The sequence below is a fragment of the Terrapene carolina genome, unplaced genomic scaffold (genome assembly GCF_002925995.2).
Source record: "Terrapene carolina triunguis isolate 2854851 unplaced genomic scaffold, T_m_triunguis-2.0 Scaffold138, whole genome shotgun sequence".
Lineage (NCBI taxonomy): Eukaryota > Metazoa > Chordata > Testudines > Emydidae > Terrapene > Terrapene triunguis.
Genome location: NW_020664489.1, coordinates 6,555,733 through 6,566,684, shown reverse-complemented (window position 1 = coordinate 6,566,684; position 10,952 = coordinate 6,555,733). Strand labels below are relative to the sequence as shown.

The 10,952-nt window shown below is 39.8% G+C and overlaps 1 protein-coding gene across 1 annotated transcript; it reads left to right on the top strand.

The window, feature by feature from the left end:
- The first annotated feature begins 5,418 nt into the window (after nucleotides 1–5,418).
- On the top strand, nucleotides 5,419–6,939 carry GJA3 (gap junction protein alpha 3). The gene has a single exon (XM_024216738.2). The coding sequence runs from the start codon at nucleotides 5,419–5,421 to the stop codon at nucleotides 6,937–6,939; it is 1,521 nt and encodes a 506-aa protein (XP_024072506.2).
- The last annotated feature ends 4,013 nt before the right edge of the window (nucleotides 6,940–10,952 follow it).

The following is a 10,952-nucleotide window of genomic DNA, read 5'->3' as shown; positions in this document are numbered from 1 at the left end:
GTCATGACATCTTCAAAAAGTATGGCTAGAAGTGATAACTGTCAATGAGTTATCTTTTCTCTCCTAAATAATAAATGTGATAAGAGATCAGTCATCATAATTATAAGGCCCTACTTGAATCACGGGATGATCTTCAAATAATTGCAGCTGAGTTGCGCACAAGACATGGAAAAATCTCAGAAAAATAATAATGGACCTTTATTAATAGCAGTAATTTGGAAAAGCCAGAGAAGACCAATTGTTTAAGAAAAATTTGCTGGAACGATATAAGCACTCAAGTATTATGTTATGCCTGCTAATTTTATTGAGAACCAGATATATTGCTGCAACTATATTACATTAGTTTAAAAAAAAGTGACTGGTACAATATAAAATTCAGAAGACTAAAAGTCTTAAAACAACTGCTGTAGAAATCGAGTCCAGTAACTTTAGCCTTTTACATTTTACAAGCACTGAATGTTAGTGCAGTACTAATTGCATACTCTAAATGTACACAAAATCATGGACTGTGCAAAATAAGCTAATTAAAATAAAAATTGCAGTGGAAGCGTAACATTGCAGGATCCGCAATCTCACAAATGAAATAGGGCCTTAGAGAAAATTTATATATATATATAAATTTTCTCTTTCTCTCTCACTTTACACACATGCACCCACCCACCCAGCTACTCACACACACATACACTTGATCTCATACCATTTTGTAGTACTGAAACTTGTTTCTCGGACAGCCATGATATTTGGACAGTGTAAGGATGGAATTTTCTGAATATTTTTAAACTGTTATGGCCAAGTTCTTCTCTCTTTATTCATGCAATTGCTTCCATTAGACTAAATATATATTACCATCCCCTTGATTTTTAAACCAAATTCCTATTGATTTTTAAGTAGAACTCCATATTTTTCAATGGCATGATATGGCCCAAAGGAATTACTGTTGAGACCTTTGCAGTTATTGTTTCACCAGTATTTTACTAGCATGTTATCTTACTCTGCTCAGAGCAGGTTGAGATAACCAGTAGCAAAGATGAGTGTCTCCACCACCATTGCTATCACTGACAAAGCTACACAGACAAAGCTAGGACACTGATGGGAGATTTAGGGTCTGATTTGCAGGGGTGATGAGTGACCCCAAGTCAATTGGAGATGCCAATGTGCAGCACCTTTGGAAATCAGGCTTCTAACACGTTTTTATTTCTGTAATATATACATTATGGAGGCACTGGTTACAGCCACATAGTTAAGACTGAATTGAGTTTTACACTTTAAACATAACAAAGCAGTTGAATACCTGCTTTAAGATTATTCTGTATCCTCCTCACACTTACAGCACTTTTTCTTTGAGTACTGAATACATTTTCTGATAACATACACAGAAATCCATTAATTAGTTTATGAGTTAGAATTAATTTTTAAAGGTGTCCTTTAAGAAATTTAGCATTCTGTCAGACCATTTTTTGTCCCCAATAATCTCAATCCAGGCATTGTCTATCTTAAAAAAATGTTTAATAACACTGATACAATAGGAAAGTATAGAAAATAAATTGTTTAGGATTACTGGTAATTTCCCCCTGTACTCTGTGTAGATGAAAGTTTCTTTTTCACCAGAGACTGAATAATATAATTCTCCTTCAGAGAAACTCACTAAAAAAAGCCTACTTTCAAAATGGCCACCACCTCTTATTGTTCTGGACAGGATTGAGACTACAAGTGGCCCTTAGCAAAGATGGCCATCACTCCCATTCACCAGGTCCTCACAGTTCTCTTTTCTGCTTCCTGACAGCATGGGGCCATCAACTTTCATTGGGATAGCTTGGTGTCACTTTTATTGGGATCAATGGGAGGCAGTGGCCATCTTTAGTCTGTGGACTCAGACTCATTGAGAACGCTGGGCGATGGAAACCATTTTAAAACAGGGTAATTCTGAGTGAGTTTCTGTAAAGGAGAAGATTTAAGGAGCCAGCCTCTGCTGATGGAGAAACACAGGGATAAAATGACCCAGCCTCTGCTGATGGAGAAACATAGGAATAAAATGACCCATCATCCTAAATACTGATCTTCCAAAACTACCTATTTCACTAGGTTTACTCAACAGAGAGAGCAGGGAAGGGAAGTTTTGTGTGTGCGCACAGAGGAATGTGAAATACAGGAAGAAGGAGGTAACCTGATTTAAGGTTGATAGTACATATTTTCAAATCATTAGAAATATCAAACTCTAATTTTACTGTTCACATATAACCATTTTAATAATTAAAAAACCTCTTAGATAAAATACATGAAAATGGAGCTATTATTGGGAGTATATTAATTTAGCACAAAAATTTACAAGTTTAATTATCTTCCCAAAAATTAACACTCCTCTTAGTTAAAAAATAGCCTCAAAACAAGAATTATAAACCCAGGAAATTCAAAGCTAAGATTAAATTTAGAAGAAATGTAAACATGTTAAAGTACAGAAATGTACAGTTAAGATACTCAAATACCCTTAGTTCTGCCTTGAAAGAAAATATTTTTTTTTAAAAATCGAATGTGTCTTTAAAAAAATCAGTTTAGTTTAATCACATAGTGCATAGTATCACTATTACTAATAATGCTGTATTAGAAAAGGAGCTTGATAAGCTAAAAGGGTTAGTGAAAAAATTGTTAGCACTCTAAGATTTTCTTAAACTATAAAATAATAACTGCACATTGTTACTAATGTGTATGAAAGAATAATATCCTGAAAAATCAAGCACTTAATTTCTTTGTATTAAAATAGATAGCATCGTAATTGGAATTGCATATCTAAAATTGAACATACTGTATTTTAACTGAATATCTGAAAGATATAGTAGAATATATAATATAGTACAATTCATAAACATGGTTTTTGAGGGGAGGAAAGGGGAATGAGATATTTTCATTTCTGAAAAAAACAATGGTCTGAATAGAATCAGAAATAGAATGTAATTTAACTAACAAGTATTCACTTGCACTACTGCATTCCTTACAGAAAACCAAGTGGTGCATTTTACATATGGTTACAATGCATTCAAGAAAATCAGTTCCTGCAATGAAACAAGATGTTAATGTCTAGATAATTGGGTATAGAAGCTGTTAGACATGTTACAGTTTATCATGAAGACTGTTACACATATTTTGAAAAAACAGGGCTTTGCAAAATACTGGACACTACAGCTACAAATCCCTGTAAACTAAATACAGGCAGTCCTCGGACTTACAACACAATTGGTTCCTTACAATTGCGTCGTAAGTCAGAACGTCGTAACTTGGAACTGCAATCTACTCCATTGCGGGACCGAGCATTGTAAACTCGAAACCTATAGTCGTAAGTTGAATCAGGATGTCAATGTAGAAGCGTCATAAGTGCCATTCGTCATAACCTGAACATTGTAAAGTCAGTAAATAGAATAGCATTTGACTGTGGTAACCACTTTGCTAATTGAGAAGTGAACAGCACACAACATATAGTATGTATGTAGTTTCTTCTTTGTGCTAAGGAGTGAAGATTTAAGAGTATTTTCTTTGTAGACAATCTGATTCCATCACACTAAAACTTTAATTTAGCCATTTTAATATCAGCATCTTGAGAATTTAAAAATCAAACCAAGGGCTAGATACCCAAGCTAATCTGATAATATACTGAGGGTCTTATATGTACAAATTACTTTACTGGAATTCCAGCTGGTGAGTAGGGGGAAGAGAGAAGCAATATGACACAGGTGTTTCTGAAGTTAGCCTTATTGACGGCCCTTTACACTTTTTCAGAGGGGTGTTGACATGTAAAACACAAAACATGGTCTGAAGTATCAAAGTTTACTAGGCTAGTGAGCTGCACTACCTTCATGCAGAAGCAAAACAAAAATAATGGCTTCTATTTTCAAAAGTGAGTAACGATTATGGGTGCTTCCATTTTTGGTGCCCAACTTGAGACAAGGGGTCTGATTTTGAGAAAGTGTTCAGTACCTGCCCTCTGAAAATCAGGTCCCTTTAAAGTATCTAAAGTGGGCACCCAAAAACAGAGACTCTCAAAATCACTAGACACTTTTGAAAGTTTAAACTAACAGTTTTTCTCACTAAGAATAAGGCCATGAGGAATTTCTCTGCTAAATGATAACTTTATATAGCAAAAGCCTGGGTTCCAACATGATGTTGTTTGGCAAAATAACCTTATTGAAGCACCAATTCCCAATGGGAACCAATTGACAGGATACTGGGGAAAGTATCATTCATTTATACTATTCATCTCATGGTTTCTAATATTGCATTCCACATTTTTGAAGTTTCTTTTATCAAGTGTTCCTTTCCGATCAAAAAGAAACAAACTGAACTATTACTTGATTTTCAAGAGAACATGCTTATTTTCAATGTAAACATTCACATTCATAATTACAGAATTAGGCTGTAAGCTCTTCGGGGCAGGGACAATTTTTTTGTTCAGTGTTTATACAGCACCTAGCACAATGAGATCCTGGACCATGACTAGGACTATATTATATTATTAAACTAATAATGTCAGCCAAACTTTGTGTAACTTGGCAGTTTTATCTCACTAACAACAACAATATTACTATTCAATTAAGATTTTCTAAAAATAGGCAAGAACAATTAGATGCCTGGTCAGCATATCTGAGATGGGGGAAGTAAAAAAAAACGAGCAGGCTAGTACTTTGATATTTAAATCCTTCTACTAGAGATTACAGGTCTGAGTCTCTGCTGCCTACCACCCTGCGGTTGACACTTACACAGTACAAATTAGGTGTAAGACTCTAGCAAATCAGAATTCTCTATTCACTGCACAGGCACCGGCTTCCTCCAGGCCCTGGGGTACTCACCCCCTGCTCCGCCCTAGGCCCTGCCCCCAACCCAACTCCTTCCCCCAAGCTCCCAGCCCTGCCCTACGTCTTCCTGCCCCACCTCTTTCCGCCCAGTTCCTCCCCCTCCCCCCAGTGCATCCCCCCGCTCCTCTGCCCCCCCTCCACCAGCGCCTCCTGCATGCCACGGAACAGCTGATCTGCAGCAGGCAGGAGGTGCTGGGAGAGAGGGGGAGGAGTTGATCGGCAGGGCCGCTGGTGGACAGGAGGCTCTGGGTGCCGGTGGGTGCTAAGCACCCACTAATTTTTTTCCGTGGGGGCTCACGCCCTGGAGCACCCACAGAGTCAGCGCCTATGATTCACTGACACTGATGGTCACATTTTACACAGGTCTATGCAATTCTAAACACACACACATATACATGCAATATTCTGTAATAGAAAATATACTCCCCAATATATATAGATATTTTAATACATGTCATATGACATGAAACATAATTAGTCAAGTATTTATTTGGGGATTTATATAATTATCTACTTCTCTATTTTCTTTTAATAACACTGCTATAATGTTCTTATTGTAGGTTAGAGATCTGAAACAATGGGTGACTGGAGCTTTCTGGGGAGACTATTAGAGAATGCACAAGAGCACTCCACGGTTATTGGCAAAGTTTGGCTGACGGTACTATTTATCTTCAGGATCCTGGTGCTGGGGGCTGCTGCTGAGGAAGTCTGGGGAGATGAACAATCGGACTTTACATGCAACACACAGCAACCTGGTTGCGAAAATGTCTGCTATGACAAAGCCTTCCCCATTTCCCACATCCGCTTCTGGGTGCTGCAGATCATCTTTGTCTCTACGCCAACCCTCATCTACCTGGGCCATGTGCTGCACATTGTGCGCATGGAGGAGAAGAAGAAAGAGGAAGAGCTAAAAAAGAAGGGAAGCAGCAGGGACAGCAACCACCAGGGGGGAGCAGCAGCAGCAGGTGGCCGAGGGAGTAGCAACAACAGCAGCACCAATAAGGAGCCACCCCCAAAGAAGGAGAAGCCACCAATCCGTGATGAGCGGGGTAAAATACGCATCAGTGGTGCCTTGCTCCGCACCTATGTCTTCAATATAATTTTCAAAACTCTGTTTGAGATAGGCTTCATTGTGGGCCAGTATTTCCTGTATGGCTTTGAGCTGAAGCCACTCTACCGTTGCAGCCGTTGGCCTTGCCCGAACATTGTGGACTGCTTCATTTCACGGCCCACTGAGAAGACCATTTTCATCATCTTCATGCTGGTGGTGGCATGTGTCTCGCTGCTGCTCAACATGCTTGAGATGTACCACCTTGGATGGAAGAAGCTCAAGCAAGGCGTGACCAACCAATACCGCCCTGATCCACTCCCCATTGCACCAGCTACCATTGCAAGGGACTCCAAACCTATTACTCTGCCACTGCCATCTCCGGCAGTGTTCCCTACTGTCCCGCCTGCTCTGCCGGATTCCCGTGCCATCACTCCGCTGCTCTCTTCACGGACTGTGCCGCCTTACTATGCTGAAGCCACTGCTAGGGCACAACCAGCCACCACAACTTCCCTGGCTGGCTACCCCGGGGCTCCTCCATTTTCTGAGGAGCGACACAATACTGCCACTCCCATTCTAACCTCCATCCCAATCCCAACTCTATCCCCCATCCCAACACCTATGCAAGCCATCACCCCCTACTTCAATGGCAGCAGCCAGGCCTTAGCTGCCGAGCAGAACTGGACCAATCTGGCAGTCGAGCAGCAGAGGAAGCCACCAGCCTCCAGCTCAGGTGCCTCCTCTCCCCCCAGCAGCATCGGACAACAATCTCCAAAGCAAGAGGTGGCCAGTGAGCAGCCGCTGCCATCGCCACCTCTTTTGCCACCAGTAGCAGCAGTCAATAGCAGCAGCAGCACCAGCCTGAGCAGAGGAAGCAGCAGCAAGTGGGATGTAGAAGGTGAAGAGGAGGCCACAAAGGAGTGGCCAGTGTCAGCTGCCTGCACTACAGTAGAAATGCATGAGCCGCCACTGCTCATAGACACACGGCGCTTAAGCAGGGCTAGTAAGTCAAGCAGCAGTAGAGCCAGGTCAGATGACTTAGCTGTGTAACATGGTCCCTAGCACTGGGAGAAGCAAATGATGAAAGCAAAGTGTGATGGGGAGCTGCATGGGGATGAGGCCATGCCCCAGTACAGGGGGTGAGGGAGGCCGGGGTTCCAAACTTTGAAGCTTGCTGTTCTTGCACTCTGTGAGTTGTAGTGAGGATAAATATCGACATTTTCTAGTAGGTCAGGGGTGGCCAAAGTGCAGCCCGTGGACCAAGGGACCAATCCCTCTGTCATTGACATCAGTGACAGACATCCCAATGGCAGCCATATGGAGGGCTTGCACAGATGACAGGTGGTGGCACTGGCAGTGGTGGCAGCTAGCCATGTGCCTTCATATGGAAGCTCTTCCAAGAACAATGTTAATACTCTTAGCCCTCACCTTCACTTTCACTCATCTTATATAAGCACTTCATGAGTAGAGGCCTTGACTTCTTTCCTTCCTCTGAAACCCCATGCACACCTGTTTAACCACCTCCTTGAAAATGAGGATGGCATATTGCCTGCTGGCACCTGTCATCTCTGTGGACCAACCTGCCATATTAAACATCAGGGTGACAACAGTCTCTTCCATTTAATGCAAATGCTTTAGTAGCTTTTATCATCCATTTAGTAGCTTTTATCATTCTGAGCTTCATCTTTGTATTATTATAATAATTTTTTTACTCTTGACCCATAAGGAAATGTCCAGTTTGATCTTCTGTCCGGTGTTTGCCAACTGCGACCACACAATTTTTTTAAACCCATGTATTCCTTTGAATATGTTTGGTTATATTTTGAGATGACTTCTGAAATTGCTTAGAGGAGGACAGGAAACTAAACCACACACCTCATAAAATATTACACAGAATAATTGTAATCCAGAAAGAAAGGATTATGGTTTCAGTACATTGTGACCCCGTATGTTGCTCATGAACAAAACAGTAGGTTAAAGTATGGTACTGCATTTTAGACTATTAGATACATGCTTTTATCAGCTTAAGGTAGTTGGAAAAATGCTTAATAGAAGTAAAACTAGAGTGCATACCTTTAAAGTATTTGAGCAGTTTTAGAATAAATTTTAATCTGTAGATTTAAATTACTTGACAGTGTATTTATACATTTTAGTTTGATCTTTGATCTCACAGGAAAAATTAAGGGGAAACCAAAGTAAAGTCCAAAGCAATATTGTTTCCTGCTGTGTTCTGTAAGTGATTAGCCCTGTCCTACAACAATCTGTAATGTCTTACAAACCAATAAACAGCAGACATAGAATATACTGTACTGCAAAAAAGGTGACTAAAATATCATGGCAACATTTTAGGGGCCTCAGGGCCTATTCTGATTCCACAGAAGTCAATGGCAGAATTCCTATTGACTTCCATAGGAGCGGGATTGGGCCCTCTCATCTTGAAGTCGTTATTCAATCAAAACTCCATTGGAAGTCAAATGAAGTTTTGGGTGCAACAAGGAATGTAGGATTTTGGCCCATTTCCCTTAAAACTGTGAAGAAAAGTGATGGGTATTTTTCTAAGGAGTCAGCTTTCCTTAAAAGAGACTCCATCTTTCATTCCCATTGTAACAAATACTCTCACATAAGTCAGTCAGAAGTTTGAACTCCTGATAAAGTTGGTGAGAGATTTGGGTATACAAAGAATGCAGAATCAGACCCAACTTTTGTTCTTGTGGTTGAAAAGATCATTTCAATTAGTTGACGTCCAGCACTATCCCTCTGGCTGCCATAAAACTGAACTTGTATTTAGCTGTGACATACTGAGTACCTGTCCCAGACCTGAAGAAGAGCTCTGTGTACGTTCTTTTTCACCAACAGAAGTTGGTCCAATAAAAGATATTACCTCACCCCCCTTGTCTCTCTAATATTCTGGGACCAACATGCTACAACAACACCACAAACATAAAGCTGAACTGCCATAATTAAAATAGTGTAGCTAAGTTCACTTAAATAACCTTTACATGTTCAAAATGTGTTGGCCTGGCCATGTAGTGCTTACTTAGGGAACTGGTCTCAACTTTGCCTATGTAGCTAAAGGCTACAAGTGCAACTGATAATATATGTTTTCCTAAACGTGTTGATTTTATTAAACGATTAACAATATTTCCCATCAATACAGACTAAAATGTTATACTTTTAATATTTCCTGAACACACTCAAAATTATTTCTGAATAACCATGGAACAGGGTTTGGGTTCTGTCTTGAGACCCTTATACAAGTTGTCTCATTGACTTCAGTTGACCTACTTGTGTGAGAAAGGGTTGCGGGATGCAGCTCTGGCCTGCTAACAGTCTTGGGGCGGACACTGCATATATAATAAAGTCAATATGCATTTGTTAATATGCTGATTAACAAGTATAACCAGATAGCAACTATTTAGTAGTCAAGTTTAAGGCATCCTCTCGTGAGCTGTTTTAAGACATTAAAAACAGACAAACATACAAGCTAAAAGAATTCTGCTCTCAGCTACACCCATGCAACACCACTGAAACTAGCACGAAGTTAATAGGGTTATATTAAATGTACATAAGGACAGAATTTAGCCCTCAAAATTTTTAGATCTACTAACATTTATAGCAGTTTCTGAATGTCAGGTCATTATATTGCTGAAGTAACAATGTGCAACTCTATATTTTAATGACTCAGAGAACTGCATCAAAATTCATAGGGCCAAATTCTGCTCTCATTTACATTAATGTAAAGAGTAAGTATCTCCAGCTGTATATTGATATAACTAAGGCCTTGCTTCAAAAAAGCATTTTGAGTACATGCTTTGCTGGAGCAGGGCCATAGAGCAGAATATTGACCCCCTGTTACTTATTGTCACTAATCCTGTAATCCTTACTCAGGCAAAACCCCCATGGAGTGAGCCCATACTATATATAAAAATCCAAGAGGAGAGATTGTTATAACTTGCTTAAAATCAACTGATATTTAATCTACCATTTTCAGATTAACATGTGTGCACAGAGTTCAAAGAGTTTTGTGGTATGTGGCATTTTCAGGTATAGTAAAGGTTGGACAGCTGTCCTTGCAAAAGACCCATTTATTTCAGCAGCAAAGAGTCCTGTGGCACCTTATAGACTAACAGACGTATTGGAGCATGAGCTTTCGTGGGTGAATACCCACTTCGTGCATCCGACGAAGTGGGTATTCACCCACGAAAGCTCATGCTCCAATACATCTGTTAGTCTATAAGGTGCCACAGGACTCTTTGCTGCTTTTACAGATCCAGACTAACACGGCTACCCGACACCATTTATTTCAGTTATACAGGGTAGGTGTGGGGAAGGAGAATTGCAACTCTAATTGTGCTCCCTGGGAGAAACCTGATCTAATAGTCTCCAGACCAGATCAATAATAGTTTGAAAAAATAGATAAAACAAAACAAAGCTACAACTCACAGGTTGTGTTTTTAACACTGGCTTCTTTAAGTTCTACCAAAACAACTGTAAAAGCTCAAGCTTCTTGGTTAACCACACTTTAATTTAGAGTGTTATAAACTGTTTCTTAATTTCAGTCATGATAACTGATCTTGCAGAGGCAAAACTTCAGTTGATTTCAGTGGACATTTTGTCTCTTTGAAGGCTGCAGGATCAGAAGGGGAAAACAAATTTATTTGAAAATATCATTGGTGGGGCAAATAATGAGAGCTTTACTCAGTCTTTACTCATGAAAATTGCCATTTAAATCAATGGGAGTCTACTAAGTAAAGAATAACATAAACTCAGTATGGTTGGCCTGGAATGCATAATATTTTAATATGCTTATTGGGCCTGATCCAAATCCCACTGAAGCCAATGGAAAGATTTCCATTAAGTTCAGGGAGCTTTTGATAACACCCCATAATGCTATTGGATCTGATTCCTGCACTTCTTACTTAGGCAAATCTCCTGTTGAAGTTATAGAGCTTTCCTTAAGTAAGGAGCACTGATATAAGCTATAGGGGATAGGATAGTTATGGGTTTTTTCAGTATGTGGAAAGTGATTAGTTTATGCCAAAAGGTATACATTTAAATCTTGA